At 39.4% G+C, this 16,705-nt stretch overlaps 1 protein-coding gene across 1 annotated transcript; it reads left to right on the forward strand.

Annotated features, from left to right (window-relative positions):
- Nucleotides 1-14,547: 14,547 nt before the first annotated feature.
- LOC139317583 (myosin heavy chain, clone 203-like) lies at nucleotides 14,548-16,402 on the forward strand. The gene is made up of 2 exons (XM_070944677.1): nucleotides 14,548-14,982; nucleotides 16,160-16,402. Exons 1-2 carry the CDS (start codon nucleotides 14,548-14,550, stop codon nucleotides 16,400-16,402), a joined length of 678 nt encoding a protein of 225 aa, XP_070800778.1.
- The last annotated feature ends 303 nt before the right edge of the window (nucleotides 16,403-16,705 follow it).

Genomic DNA, 16,705 nt, shown 5'->3' on the forward strand with positions numbered 1-16,705 from the left:
TAGGTGCAAAACTGCAAACAATGGGAAATTTAGGGCAAAAGAGGAGAGTTCAAGATTTTAAAACATGAAAGAAAAAAAGCTCTATTTAACTAGGGAATTGTAATAATTGAGATACTATTAATTGTATATTGTGTGGAAAGCAGAAATGGTTAAGTTGTGGTTTGGAGGAATATATGGGGGAAATTATTTGGTTTATTATTATTGGTAAATATAATTAATTGATTTGTAAGAAATTGGATGGCATGGAAATAATTGGAATATTCATGTTCATATTGATTAATATACAAAAAAGATAGTTATATAACTAATTGATTTATATTAAAATGTTGAATTTGTATTAAACAACTGTAATATTACATAATTAACCAATGTGAGGATGGATATAAAAATAGATGACAATGGGAAGGGGTATAATATAGAATAGAAGGGAAAAATTGAACTTGATTAAGATTAGAGATGAGGATGAAGGGTAATATTGGTTTTTTAAAAAAATAGATGAGGAATAAATATGGCAAAAAGGAAATATAGAAACTGTAAATTTAATTGAAATGACTAAACACTGTTTAAATTTGTGAACCGGCCAAATACTCTGTTCAAAGAAAATACATTGTATGTTTGTATGTGTGTTTCTAATTATTGCTATTTATTCATATTTGTTCTCTTTTATTCTTTAAAGTTTAACAATTTATTTTTTATCATAATATCTTTATATTTGTTTGGGGTTGGCTTTCTTCCCTTTCATCTTTTTTATTGTACAGCAATCTTTCTCCTCAAACCTACCACCTCTCTCTTTTCTTTTCTTTCCTTCTTACTTTCTCTTCCCCCCTCTTCTCCTCCCTACTTCCTCTTCCTTTCTCCTTCTCCTCCTCTCTTCCTCCCTCTCTTACCCTCACTCCTACTCTAATTTCCCTTCCCTTCCTTCATCCCTCTATTGCTGTATCCTTTTATGCATATGGACTACTCAGAGGGCTGAAAAAGTTATTTTTGACTGGTCCTCGCACTTTTTTTTTTTTTAATTGAAAAAGTTTTTCAAATACAAATTTTCCCCCCTTTTTTCTCCCCCCCCTCCTCCCTAACCCCCCCTCACCACCCGTCCCCCTGTGACTTCTTCAAAGTAAAATCCAAATTCATAACAGATTATATAATATTTTACCATCCCCTTACTCCATCCCCCAAATACTGACCCTTTCTTTCTAATAATATTATTACATCCCCCTTTTACCATACATTTCAAAATAACATTCTACTATAACATTGTATAATAACTTCTGATTTAGCATAATAATATTATTATGACTCCCAATTTAGCAATAATCTGCCCTTTTTCTCCTCCTCCATACATATATCTATATATTAATATAACATTTCAAAACAACCTTCCACTTTAAGACTATATAATAAATCCTAATTTAACATTTAATCTTTTGTGTATATTAATATAACATTTCGAAGCAGCCTTCCCCTATAAAGCTATATAATAAATCCTAATTTAACATTTATTCAACTCTATCCATTTCCTCCCCTCCCATAAATATATCTCTTAAACATCCCTTTTCTTAAACTAAACAATCAATAAACTAGCCTGTCTCCACCCACTTTCCTACAAAATTACCATACATAACAATTCTTAATATCTTTATTCTTCTGCCCACCCTACTAAAAAAAATATTCCCTTATATAGATAAAATCAATGACTTTAAATTTATAATCCATATAATATCTTCTTTGATGTCTCTCCACTGGATTGTTAACTCCATCACCCATATTAGGGTAACATAACATCCTGATTGCAACAGAATGTTCAAAATCCTCAGTTATCATCTGCCCCCATCAATAATAAATATCTTCATGTATATAAAAAAAGAAAACAACCACCCGAGTGACATTATAATTGTATTCCATATAATATCTGTAATAGTGGATTTCTTCAGGATTATTAATTCCCACCATCATAATGGGGTAACAACCAGATCTTCTGCATGCCCCAGCATAGCTCTCTTGCCATGTAGCTCAGCATAAACATGATATATTTATCAAAAAAAGTCCAAAATAGATAATTCCAATCCAACAATTTAAGGCCCTTTTCACATCCCAAAATTACAGCATTGCAGAGGTCTGTCACTCTCCTCAGGATAATATTAACCAATACTTCGCCTCAACTATCTTTTCATGTATTCAGTCATCTTTTAAATAACTGGCTTCACTGTTGCCTAATTTAGAAATTTTTGTTTTTGCGAGATCTATTTCTTTTTTTCTTGACTTGTTGTGGGTTTGATCTCCATCCTAATCTCCTTTCTACGAGTTGTATATCGACTGATCGGTTTTCATTCTGATTTATAGCTTGATCTTGTTGGTTTTGCTTTTGTGACTCATATTTCTTTTCTATAAGTTGTGTATCAACTAATTGATTTCCATGCTTGTCTGTGACTTGATAAATCATCACATTAGAATCCAATGCCACATCTCTTTTATTTGTGGATAATCCAGCTGAGGTATCTAAAGAATCCAAAGGCGATTCATCTACAGAGGCCTCTGTAGCTTGATATTTTTCCTTTATTTCCAACTCCTTCTGCTTATCTTGTGTTGTGCATAAAGATGTTGAGCTCATTTTCAAAAAAATTTGGTAAAATTCTTCCGCTTTTTCAACAGTATATAATTGGTATCTTGCTCCTTGATATCTCAATATTATACCAACTGGAGCATCCCACCTAAATAAAATATTTCGTTTTTTTAAGCTCAGTCACCAGAAAACCAAATTTCTTTCTTTCCAATAACATCGTAGGCGGTAGCTCTTTGTATATCCAAATCTTTCTTCCAAACAATTGCAGAGTAGAATTAAAAGATTTTTGCACAATATTATTTCTTATTTCTTTGTCTGTAAAATAAATCACCACATCTCTAGGCAGTTGCCTTTGCTTTGCAATCCAGGAATTTATTCTATAAACTCTGTCAATCCTACAAAATACTTCCTCAGGATGAACCTTTAAGATCCCAGCCAGAATTTCAGAAGATATTTTCCTTAAGTCATCTCTGTTGTTTTCCTGTAATCCTCTCAGTCTAATCGCATATTCTGTGAGATTATATTGCATCATTAAAACTTCTTTTTCAATCCGTTGTTTTATATTTTCTGCATTACAAGTCTTTTGATCAACTTCCATTTTAGGTTTTTCTTCTAAGCTATTGTCTTGAGTGTTTATCAAATCATTTTTAATTCTTTGTATTTTATTATCCAAATTATCCTCAATTTCCTCCATTTTAGACTCTAATAAATTAATATTTGTGTCCAACTTCATAATAATTTCTGAAAAACCATTAGTCACTTTTGCAATCTTTTGTTGCAAAGCATCAAACTTTAATTGCACCAATTCTTTAATTTCCTGCTTAAATTTTTCAAAGTTCTGATTCACAATCTCATCCCTTCTTACAATCTCCTCCAAGAGAAATTCAATTATATTAAAATCAGTTTTCTGAGTCTGTAGGTTTAGAACTTGTTCATATAGTTTGTAGATGGGGGAGTCCCCCCCCCACTGCTTTTTTGTCCGGCTTTGTAAGTCTAAACGCCATATTTCCACACAGACAAACTCTTTTAAGAAAGAAAAAAGAAGCAAAGAAAGAGAAAAAAAAAAAGCTTCTTTCCAAACAAGATCAATATCAAATCTCCAGGAAAGAGAAAACACAAAAGTGGAGCTTTTTCTTCAATTGTAGCCAAGAATATTTATTCCGCTACTTTGTGGCTTAATAAGAAACAGAAGGACTTTCCCTTTCGGCTTTCCCTGCTCAAACTTTGGCAGTCGCCATTTTAAAAGTTCTTTTTTACTTTCTTCAATATCTTTTACAAAATAAGTAAAAATACTTGCGATTTAGGGTCACAGATCCAGATCTCATCCTCTTTACTTAGTCTGTTAGTTTTCTTGAAAGGCTTGTTCTCATCGCCTGGCTCTGCAAAAAAGCAGAGGTCTCCCAACGCCCGGAGCAGCGGCGAGTGAAATAGGGAGCCTCATCCGCTTCACCCCCAGGAGTAAAAAAAAAACTCTGGGGGCTTCGCGGAAAGCTCTACCTACACTCACCTGCTCTATCTCACATTTCCTCATGGAAATGGAGTTTTTCGAGCCGCCTTTCCGTTGTAAAGGCAGCTCTTTACAGGCGATGGGGCTGGCAGTCCCGAGGGACCGTCTGGCAGCGATGAGAAGCAAACCTGGTCCTCACACTTTTGACCAGTCCTCGAACTTACGACTGTCCTCACATTTTATGTTTTTGCCCTATCTTGTCACCATGGTGAAGAGAAGCAGTTGTGAAATGAGTGACACGGTTGTTAAGAATGCTACAGTGGGCATAAATGATGACCAGTCATAAGTGCGAAGACCGGTCAAAAGTGCGAGGACCTGTCAGAAATCACTTTTTTCAGCCCTCTGGGTAGTCCTTTTGTGCATATGGACTACTCAGATGGCTGAAAAAATTATTTTGGTCGATGATCTCTGGAGGGCTCGGGACAGGGGTTACTCCTCTGTTCTGGCCCTGTTAGACCTCTCAGCGGCTTTTGATACCATCGACCATGGTATCATGCTGCACCGGTTGGAAGAGTTGGGGATGGGGGACACCATGCTACGGTGGTTCTCCTCCTTTCTCTCAGACCGGTCGCAGTTCGTGTTGGCAGGAGGGCAGAGATCGACCTCGAGGCCTCTTATATGTGGAGTGCCTCAGGGGTCAGTCCTCTCGCCCCTTCTGTTCAACATTTATGTGAAGCCGCTGGGTGAGATCATCCGTGGCTTTGGGGTGAAGTACCATCAGTACGCTGATGACACCCAGCTGTACATCTCCACCCCAGGCCACCCCAATGATGCCCTTGAAGTGATGTCCCGATGCCTGGAGGCTGTGCGGATCTGGATGGGGAGAAACAGGCTCAAGCTCAACCCTTCCAAGACTGAGTGGCTGTGGTTCCCGGCATCCCGATATAGTCAGTTGACTCCATCACTGACTATTGGGGGTGAGTCTTTGGCCCCTTCGGAGAGGGCTCACAATCTGGGAGTCCTCCTAGATATGCAGCTGTCCTTGGAGGAACATCTGATGGCTGTTGCCAAGGGGACTTTTGGTCAGGTTTGCCTGATCCGCCAGTTGCGGCCCTTTCTTGATCGGGATTCCCTGTGCACAGTCACTCATGCCCTCGTCACCTCTCGCCTGAACTTCTGCAATGGTCTCTACATGGGGCTCCCCTTGAAGGGCACCCGGAGGCTCCAACTGGTCCAGAATGTGGCCGCGTGTGTAGTCACGGGAGCCACATGGCGCTCCCATACAACACCTCTCCTGCGTGAGCTGCACTGGCTCCCAGTGGTCTTCCGGGTGCACTTCAAGGTGTTGGTTATCACCTTTAAAGCGCTCCATGGCATAGGACCTAGTTATCTTCGAGACCGCCTGCTGCTACCGACGGCCTCCAATCGACCTGTGCTCTCCCATAGAGAGGGCCTCCTCGGGGTGCCATCAGCCAAACAATGTAGGCTGGTGACCCCCAGGGGGAGGGCCTTCTCTGTGGGGGCACCTACCCTCTGAAATCAGCTGCCCCCAGCGATAAGGAGAATCCAAGATCTCGGTGCCTTCCGCCGTGCCCTTAAAACTTTCTTTTTCCAGCAAGCCGGGCTGGCCTAACACTTTTTAAATGTTTTAATTGGTTTGTTACTGTCTTTAATTATGGGGCCAAATTTATATATATCTTTTAATGGTATTTTAATATTTGTAGTCTATGTTTTTATGTGGCTGTACACCGCCCTGAGTCCTTAGTGAGAAGGGCGGTATACAAATTCAAAAATAAAATAAATAAAATAAAAAATAAATGTTTGACTTGTCCTCGCACTTTTGACCAGTCCTCAAACTTACGACTGTCCTCACATTTTACGTTTTTGCCCTATCTTGTCACCATGGTGAAGAGAAGCAGTTGTGAAATGAGTGACACGGTTGTTAAGAATGCTACAATGGGCATAAATGATGACCAGTCATAAGTGCGAAGACCGGTCAAAAGTGCGAGGACCTGTCAGAAATCACTTTTTTCAGCCCTCTGGGTAGTCCTTTTGTGCATATGGACTACTCAGAGGGCTGAAAAAGTTATTTTTGACTAGTCCTCGCACTTTTGACCAGTCCTCACACTTACGACTGTCCTCACATTTTACGTTTTTTGCCCTATCTTGTCACCATGGTGAAGAGAAGCAGTTGTAAAATGAGTGACACGGTTGTTAAGAATGCTGCAACGGGCATAAAAGTGAGGATGGTCATAAGTGTGAGGACCAGTCAAAAGTGCGAGGACTGGTCAGAAATGACTTTTTGCAGCCCTCTGAGTAGTCCCTATACACATAGCCACACCCACCCAGTCACTTCATTGTAAACGTCCAGCAGTAATAGTCCCAAGGAATCTTGTAATTGTTTATAGAATTCTGCCATCTGGTCCTGGTGTTTTATTCTTCTTCTGTTAATTGCCTCTGTTAATTCAAACATTGTTATCCTTTCATTTAATGTAGATCTTATTTCTTCAGGGACTTTAGGCAACCTGGCCTCTTCTAGGTATTGTTTTATTTTATCCTTTGATAGTTCCTCTTGGTTGTACAGATTTTCATAGTAGTTCTGAATTATTATTTTTTTGCTGTCATTTTGATGCTGTAGTGTGCCTTTCTTGTCTATCAAACTTTGTATCTGTCTTTTTTCTTTTTCCTTTTTTAGTTTGTATGCCAACCATCTTCCTGGTTGATTGGCGTTTTCGAAGAAATTTTGTTTTATACTCGTAATTTTTCATGCCAGTTCTTCTTTTTTGAGTAAGCTCAGTTTGTGTTTTATTATTATTTATTATTTCCATTTGATTTTTGAGCTTCTTTTCTTGTGGCTTTTGCTGTAGTTCCAGCTCTAGTCTGTTGTACTCTCCCTCCAGTGTTTTTTGATGTTGCTTCTTTTCCTTATTTTTCCTTCCTATATAAGATATAGCTAAACCTCAAAAGTATGCTTTTGCTGTGTCCCATACGTTTTGTCATGAGGTATCTTCTTTTCTATTTTCTTTAAAGAAGAATGTCATTTCTTTTTCTGTTATTTGTATGAATTCTTTATCAGTTAATATAGATTGATTCAACATCCATCTCACTTTTTTTCTTATATCCTTTCCATTTAATCCTAACTGAGTTGTGGTCTGCCCATATATTTGATTCTATTTCTATTTCCTGTACATTAGTACCTAGTTCTGATGACATCCATGCCATATCTATCCTTGACCAGGATTGATGGCTATTTGAGTAGTATGCATATTGATTTTTCTCTGGATTTCTTTCTCTCCATATATCTTGAATACTCATTTCCTCCACCAGTTTAAAGAAAGTCTTTGGTAGGGTTTTCCTTGCCTTTTTGTTTGTTTTACTGCTTCTGTAGTCTAGTTTTACATCTATGATTGCATTAAAGTCTCCTATTAGGCAAATGTTTTCATAGTTCAGTTCTGCAATTTTCTCCTGAAGTTTCCCATAAAAATCTTCTTGCTTGTTGTTTGGTGCATATATTACTGTCAAGACCACCTGTTTGTGGTTTATTATTACTTCCACCATCAAAATTCTCCCATCTTCATCTGCGTATATTGGTTTGGCTTTTATTGTTTCTTTGATGTATAAGACCACCCCCCTTTTCTTTTGTTGTGCCAACAAAAAATATAGTTTCCCAATTTTGGGGTACTCTAAGAGTTTGCTATATTGTCTTTTGATATGTACTACTTGTACGCAGATTATGTCTAAATTCATTTTTTGCAGTTTTGTAAAGAATCTTCTTTTCATGGGAGAATTTAGTCCATTTATATTAATCGATAATAGGTTTGTTTCTTCTTTCATTGTTTCACTTATAGGTGGGTTTTGCTGTTCTAGTTGCTCTTGTTTCTCTCTGCTCCTTTCCTCTTACTTCTTCTCATTCTGCTCATCTCTTTTGTTCAACTTTATTTCCTTCTTGTTGCTTAGTTGTAGTTTTGTCTATCATTAATTCCTCTTGTCCTCTATTTTCTACTTCCTCTCTTCTTGTTTGTTGCTCCTGTGAATTAAAGGTCGTAGAATTCATATGCACTATCTAGAGAGTCCAGTCTATGTCTTTTGTCATTCCAGGTAACCAAAATTCCAACCAGTATCAGCCATCTAAAGTTTACTTGGTGTTTAATCAACTGTCCTGTCAGGAATTGGTATTGCTTTCGCAGATCTCTAACTCTTCTGGGCACTTGTTTTAAAACCACAATCTCTCTTCCTTTATATTTTAGGGTTTCTGTTCTTGTTGATTTTTTCATGAGTCTTACATGCACCTCCCTTGGAAGTTTCTTCTTTTTAGCATAGCTAGTGTGAATTCTGAACACTTCGTCTATCTCAGCCCTCATGTCATGTGTCGTTATCTGTAAGGTTTGTACCAGTAACTTTACCATCAACTCAGCTAAATTTTCCTCTTTTTCTTCCTTGATATTCTGGAACCTCAGAAAGTGTTCAGCCTTTTAAATTTGCAATTGAATTACAGTTCCTTCCAGTTCTTTATTGGCCTGTGTTAGTCTCTGTTTCATTTCCTCCACTTTTTTCTCTACTTGTTCTGACTTCTCTTCAATTGTTTTAATCATTTCTTCATTTTTGGCTAGCATTTGTTGAAAAGTCCCCAGTTTTTCATCCATACTTTGCATTTTTCCCTTGATCTCTCCCATCTCAATCCTCATCTCACCCATCTCAGTCTTTATTTCATTATGGTTCTTGGTTATGACCTCTTGTAATGATTGGAACAATGCTTGAATATCTTTCTGAATTGTATTCATTTTTTCCTGCTGAATTAAACTTTCTATTGACCTTTGGCTTGGAGGGCTTGACGTTACTGATGATGTGGCAGATGATGATGCCGATGCAGTTTTTTCCCCTAATTTGGATAGGTTTGAATTTGACATTTTGGACTTTATCAATATATCAGCAACTTTACTTTTTTTTCGCTTGAAAAGTTTTTATTTTTATTTCTCATAAACATATTTAAATGTACAGTCTCTTATCCATCATTAATCATTCATCTCGTCTTTTAACTATTTTTAATTATTAGTTGTTCGGGGCTGCCCTTTTACCATTTCCTCTCTTTTATTTTACAACTTTCCCTCTTTTTCTTCCCTTCTCTTCCTTCTTCTGATCCTTTCTACTTTCTTCATTCCTCCTCTCCTTCCCTTTCCTACTTCCCCTTCCCTTCCCCCACTCCTCTCTTCTTCCTTTTCTAACCCTCTCTCCTACTCTTCTTTCCCCTCCCCTTTCTTCCTCTCCTTTTCTCTTTTCTATCCCTTTCTTTCCTTTCCTCTCTTCTCCCCTCCTACCCTTTCTCTACTCCTCTCTCTTTTCCCACTCCCTTGTTGTTTCTATTTTCAATTCAATCTAGAATGATATCCGAGCAGCCCCGATTTTCTATTTATATACATCTTCATTTCAATTTATTATTTGTTTAATAAGTACAACTATTTCATCATTTATGTACATTTTTTATAGCAACACTTTTTTCCTTTTCCCCCCTTCCCCCTTTTTCATTTACCTAGGCTTCATCTGGGTTGCTATTCTTTTTATTATCTTTTCTCTTATTTGTCTTTTCCCTATCCATTTTATCTCTGTACCTTTATTCATATTTCTTTTCTAACCAATCATAAAATTTTCCCCATGTCTTGAAATACATCGATTCCTCTTTATCTTTTAATCTCAATGTCAATCTGTTCATTTCGGCACATTCTAAAATTTTCTTTATTATCTCACCTTCCAATGGGATTTTATCAGATTTCCAATTTTTTGCAAATACTATTCTAGCCGCAGTTATTATATGAATAATCAAATATGTATCTTCTTTACTATACTTCTCCGATAATATTCCCAATAAAAATGTCTCTGGTCTTGGCTTTACACATTGCTGTAACATTCCCTCTAACCATATCTGTATTTTAACCCAATAATTCTTTGCCTCTTTACATGTCCACCACATATGATAATATGATCCTGGCAATTGATGACATTTCCAACATTTATCTTTAAACATTTTAGCTAGTCTTTCCGGTGGTGTTAAATACAGGAAACCAGCATTACTTTTTAAGGAATAAAACAGAGACAATGAACAAGCCAAAAACAGTTTATTATGGACTTTTGCAAAAGGGTTTCTCTCCTGGAGGAGAGAGAACCATTCAGTGCTGTGTGTACATGGTATAAATACAGCGTTCAGGATACAGAAGTCCAATAGAACAGGATACAAACGGCTCCCCAGAGCATTAGTTTCAGGTCTTATATAACATATTTGGCACATGTTCCGCCCTGGAAATTCCCCTTATTCCCGTTAGAAATACCCTACAAAAATACCCTTATACTTGGTATCGTTATTAGTGGACGTCCCCTTCTGGAATGGGCAGGCCCCAAACAGGCCCATTTCAGAATTTTACCAGAACATCCATTTCCTCAAAAATATGCATCATATATCCTGTAAAACAAGCATCACAGAAGCAAAACAATTCCTCTTCTCATGTTCTTATTGCTTGGTAATATAATCAGGTTATACAAGGTAAAATAAGGTACTTAAAATGGCGTAGCTCAGGGTATACTCTTTACAGGAATAATCCATATTTCTCTCAATCCCCCCTTTTCCTTTTTATTAGTTTTATTCCTGTAAATTATGTATGTCCTGCAACATTATAGAAACTTCTCTTCGTCCTAAGTTACCACGTGATTCTCCAGTTAGTTTCTTCTGTCTCTTTACACTACAACGAACCTTCCACCAAAGTTTCCAACAACTACAACATACAGGTACACATTTAATACAAATACAAGAAATAAGACCTATAATTACAGTGAGTATAACACCCACAAACAATTCCTTCAATCAGGCAAAGCTGGGTAGCCATGAGGTTAATGAGTCCCAAACTCCTTTAAAAGCTGTGTTTTCAGTTACATGAGTTAAATGTGTTGTAATATTATGTAATGTTCTCAACTTGGATTCTATAAATTGGGAATTATCGGATATATTATTTATTTATTTATTTATTTATTTGTTCAACTTGTATGCCGCCTTTCTCCGAAGACTCAAGGCGGCTTACAATGCATTTAAAAACCATATATAAAACATTAAAAGTTAAACCATTAAAAACAATTAAAACCCATTCACACCATTCATGGCCGGATCTCACCAGATCGCAACAGCGAGATCAACGGCCCCAGGCCTGCCGGAAGAGCCAGGTCTTCACCGCTTTTCGGAAGGCCAATAGGGTGGGGATGGTCCGGACCTCAGGAGGTAACTGGTTCCAGAGAGCTGGGGCAGCCACAGAGAAGGCCTTACCCCGTGGGCCCGCCAGCCGGCATTGTTTAGCTGACGGGACCCTGAGGAAACCAACTCTGGGAGCTATGCGGTAGAAGGGGGTCTCGAAGATACCCTGGCCCTGAGCCATGTAGGGCTTTAAAGGTAATAACCAACACCTTGAATTGTGACCGGAGACCAATAGGGAGCCAGTGCAGCTCGCGGAGAATTGGTGTAATGTGGGTATACCTAGGTGCACCCACGACAGCTCTCGCGGCTGCGTTCTGGACCAACTGTAGTCTCCGAACACTTTTCAAGGGTAGCCCCATGTAGAGCACGTTGCAATAATCTAACCGTGAGGTGACAAGGGCATGAGTGACTGTGAGGAGAGCCTCCCAATCCAAGTAGGGTCACAATTGGTGCACCAGGTGAACCTGTGCAAAGATCCCCCTAGCCACAGCTGACAGATGTTGCTCTAATCTTAGCTGTGAGTCTAGGAGGACACCCAAATTGCGAGCCTGTTCTAAGGGGGACAATTTCTCCCCCCCCGAACCAAGGATAGACAATCAGCATGGTCTTTAGGAGGCAATACCCACAGCCACTCGGTCTTGTCTGGGTTAAGTCTGAGCCTGTTGACTCCCATCCAGACCCTCACAGCCTCCAGGCACCAGCACATCACATCCACCACATCACTGAATTGACGCGGAGTGGAGATATACAGCTGGGTATCATCCGCGTATTGCTGATATCTCACCCCGTGTCATCGGATGATCTCACCCAGTGGCTTCATGTAGATGTTAAATAGGAGGGGAGAGAGGACCGAGCCCTGAGGCACCCTGCAAACGAGGGGCCTAGGGATCGACCTCTGTCCTCCTACCAACACCGACTGTGACCGACCAGAGAGATAGGAGGAGAACCACCGTAACACGGTGCCTCCCACTCCCAGCTCCCTTAGTCGTCCCAGAAGGATACCATGGTCAATGGTATCGAAAGCCGCTGAGAGGTCAAGTAGCACCAAGATGGAGGAATGACCCCCATCTCGGGCTCTCCAGAGATCATCCATCAGCGTGACCAAAGCAGTTTCTGTGCTGTAGCCAGGCCTGAAGCCAGACTGAAAAGGGTCTGGATAATCCATTTCCTCCAATGACCGCAGGAGCTGAAGTGCCACCACTTTCTCTACAACCTTTCCCACAAAGGGTAGGTTGGAGACTAGACGAAAGTTCTTTAATTCTGCTGGATCCAGGGAAGGCTTCTTGAGGAGGGGCCTTACAACCGCTTAAAACAACAGAGGCCCTGGAATTCCTCGCATCCATGACCCATCCTTAATAACATATAATCTATAGCTACACGATTCTGCAGTAAGGACTTTCTTATTTCGCCCATTTCATCAGCCAATGCAGCAATAGAAGACGATGTCTCATTTATACTTTTAGCTAAAGCACAAGCTAAGTGTCCAAGTTGCAACTGGTTATACTATGTAGATATCCATGGAAACATTCCCAAAAGTCCAGCTTGGACTTTATTCAATACCACTACATCGTCATTACAATTAGTATCAAATGCCCAATGTAATGTATCCCTTCTACCTCTATAGATCCCCCTATATGCTCCATCACCAAGATGGTCATAAGATTCTATTGGTGTTGGACTTCCGGTTGGCGACCCATGGCGGCATGGCGCTGTGAGAGCGATCACTGCTCCACAACACCACTTTTACACCACGTTTTGGGGACCCTTCGAGGCGTGGAAGCTTGGAGAGCTTCGCGGATAATAGCGGGATTTCGGCAGGCAGAGCAGTGAGAAGCAAGCACTCTCTGCTGGACTGATTGCTGCTGTCAAACCAACGTGGCGTGTCTGCCTCTTAATGGCGGACCCGAAGCTGCGATAGCCAACAAAGATGGGAAGCAAGGCATTTGGTGAAGTCGGTGATAGAAAAGCGCTCGTACCTACTCTCCCTTGAACATGTTGTGACTGAAATCGGTAGAATTAGATCGACTGGGTCGGACGAAAAGGATCCATAGAAAGAAGCAAGCGGCGACTGAAAGTGAAGGCATAGATTGTATTGGCGTATGGTCGCAGGCAAGCCGACGAGAAATAAGCGGAAAAGAAAGCGGCGAAGCAGAGCGGCAGCATTATTAGAGAACGGGAGGTAATATAAACATAATTATCGGGGAATTGAGGTGTTTTTTGGAGGTCGCCCTGAAGATCGGATTGATAAAGAAGTGGGAGACCGGAATCGCGGCCATTGCTTGGGACAGCAACAAGATCTTTGAGTGTACAGAGAGGGAGGGAGGAGCACCAAGTACCAAGGAAAGATAATCTCTGAAACATTCTGACAGTATTAAAATTCGATCTTTAAAGACTACCACAAACTGACTCCAGGGAAAGAAGTTCCTGAACCATATAGGAAGTAAAGTATTTTTGTGAAATTTGATTCTATTTGAACACTGCTGCACACTTGCCCCTTGTGATTTGCGAAGACATTGAGTTCAATTAATTAATTTATGAAGGATATCTAATCAATTTGTTATATATACCTACACATTTATATATTTATAATTACATATATTAGAGTAATTTATCTGTATAGACGTATATAGGATTGGTTATATATAGCGATATATCTCTTTTTTAAAAAATTAATTCTTTGCTAAATAAATCATTTATTACCATTAATAATTAATTGTGATATTAAGTAATATTAGAGTATTAATTAATTAATTAACTACTTATTCATTTATATATACTCATTGTATAAAATTATACATTAGAATAATTTTATAGATTTATATAGATTGAATGACAAATAGGGATATTTTCCTTTCTAGCTGATTAATTATTTGTATTTATTGATTGTGGGATATTCATAATAGTCAGATTCTATGAACTGTGGTAATTAATTTGACAATAGATTAGACCTGAATAATAGACAACAGAACAGAATACGCATAAAATAACTAACGACAATAGGATACTTGGATAAAAAATGATGCAATCTTTGAAAATAGATCCAAGCCTTCCTGAAGAAAATAGATAGAATAAATTGAATTAGTAGTATACCAAATTAAATATTAGATTTTGGAGGGGTAAATATTGAATACCCCCAGTAACACAGAAGAAGATAATACTAAATAAAAGAAGGATAATTAGTGGATGATAATTTGGAGAAATATCGAAAAGATCATGAGAGACCAGAAAAAGTTGTTGAAGGAGATGACAAGCCTCTCATCCACTGTGCTCAAAACGGGGAAGAAGACAGCCTCTAATACCACAATAACAATGACATCACCTGCAATGCAGAAGTCGACTGAAGGACTGTTGAAAATAGAAAAATCAGCTATGATTCCTACTATGCAAGCGATGCAAGCGACACTTACAGCGATACAGGATACTATGATCATGATGCAAGAGAAGATGTCCAGTAATCATATCGAGTTGAAAACAGATATCAGAGCTATTGACCAAAAATTGAATGACATACAAGAGTCAATACAAATTAATGAACAGAAGATAAATAAGATGGAATCTAAAATTGAGCAAAACGAAAGAAATTTAGAAATAGTAGACCAGAAGCTGATGGCACAGAATAGGGAGCTGGAGGACTCAATCACACAATTGGAAATGGATAGAGCCTCCTTTTATCTGCGCTTCCAGAACATTGCTGAAGATAAGGAAGAAGACCTGGGCCAAGTGATGGCGGAGCTAATAGCTGAGGTACTGCAACAGGATAAACAAGACATAATTAAAGGGAAGGGCTCGCAATCTGGGAGTCCACAGAAAGGGCTCGCAATCTGGGAGTCCTCCTGGATATGCAGCTGTCCTTGGAGGAACATCTGACGGCTGTAACCAGGGGGACCTTTTATCAGGTTCGCCTGATTCGCCAGTTGCGGCCCTTTCTTGATCGGGATTCCCTGTGCACAGTCACTCACGCCCTCGTCACCTTTCGCCTTGACTACTGCAATGCTCTCTACATGGGGCTCCCCTTGAGGGGCACCCGGAGGCTCCAGCTGGTCCAGAACGCAGCAGCGCGGGTAGTGATGGGAGCAGCATGGCGCTCCCATGTAACACCGCTCCTGCGCGAGCTGCACTGGCTCCCAGTGGTCTTCCGGGTGTGCTTCAAGGTGTTGGTTATCACCTTTAAAGTGCTCCATGGCATAGGGCCTAGCTATCTTCGAGACCGCCTGCTGCTACCGACGACCTCCAATCGACCCGTGCGCTCCCACAGAGAGGGCCTCCTAAGGGTGCCATCAGCCAAACAATGTAGGCTGGTGACCCCCAGGGGGAGAGCCTTCTCTGTGGGGGCACCTACCCTCTGGAATTAGCTGCCCCCAGAGATAAGGAGAATCCAAGACCTCAGTGCCTTCCGCCGTGCTCTTAAAACTAACTTTTTCCAGCAAGCCGGGCTGGCTTAGGAAGAAATTTTTTAAAATTTTTAAATGTTTAATTGGTTTGTAGTTTTTTAAATTTTGGGCCAAATTTATATAGATTTTAATTGTTTTTAATATTTGTGTTTCATGTTTTTAATTCTGGCTGTGCACCGCCCTGAGTCCTCAGGGAGAAGGGCGGTATATAAATTGAAAATAAATAAATAAAAAATAAATAAAAAGAATTGGATGAGGTGTACAGAGTGCAGACCAACTACGCCAGGAGAAACAAGCTGCCCAGAGAAGTGCACATAAGATTTGCACGGAAGAAAGTTAAAGACATTTTCTATAGTGCGGTGAGAGAAGAACCGGTGATGTATAAAGGAAAGGAAGTGATTGTACTAAAGCAAGTCCCAAGGAGGGTAAGGGAATCAAGAAGAGACTACAGATTCCTGGCCATTCAGTTGAACAAGAGGAGTGTCCTCTTTAGATGGATATTGCCGGAAGGTATGCTGATTACATGGCAGGGAAAGAAAATCAAAATAGACAGCCTGGTAGTAGCTCAAGATTTCCTAGATCAGCTAAGAGGGACGGAAGAAGATCAAAGCAGTAAGGAGGAATTGGAAGCAACAACACAAGACGAGGAAATTACCCAGCAGAGGAGATCTAAAGAAGGAACCCTGGAGGAGAAGGAGACGGAGGAGAAGGAAAGTAAGGAGGAAAAGAAGAAGCAAAGGCCGCAAAGAACTACACGTGCGAATAAGAACTAAGACAACATAAAGGATATAAGAGATGGAAGATTGGAAGCTAATATCGATCAATGTTAATGGTTTGAATGATAATAAAAAGAGGAATTTTTTTTTTATAAAATTAGCTAAACAAAATGCGGATATAATATGCCTCCAAGAGGTTCATATAATAAAAGAAAATGAAAAGTATTTGGAGTATAATAAATTGGGAAAAATCTTTACCTCTCTAGCTGAGAAAAAAAAAGGGGTGTGACACTATATATTAAAAAGGAAATAGTAGCAGAATTAAAGTATGCCAACCCTAAGGGCAGAATCTTAGCAGTG

This window comes from Pituophis catenifer, unplaced genomic scaffold, assembly GCF_029215685.1.
Source record: "Pituophis catenifer annectens isolate HBS135680 unplaced genomic scaffold, rPitCat1.0.hap2 SCAF_5, whole genome shotgun sequence".
Lineage (NCBI taxonomy): Eukaryota > Metazoa > Chordata > Lepidosauria > Squamata > Colubridae > Pituophis > Pituophis catenifer.

Excerpts from the sequence above, each read along its gene's own strand:
- LOC139317583 (XM_070944677.1), top strand. The coding sequence starts at position 14,548 with ATGACATCACCTGCAATGCAGAAGTCGACTGAAGGACTGTTGAAAATA. Across the intron at positions 14,983-16,159 it reads TGGCGGAGCTAATAGCTGAG|GGAAAGAAAATCAAAATAGA; the intron begins GTACTGCAACAG and ends ATTACATGGCAG.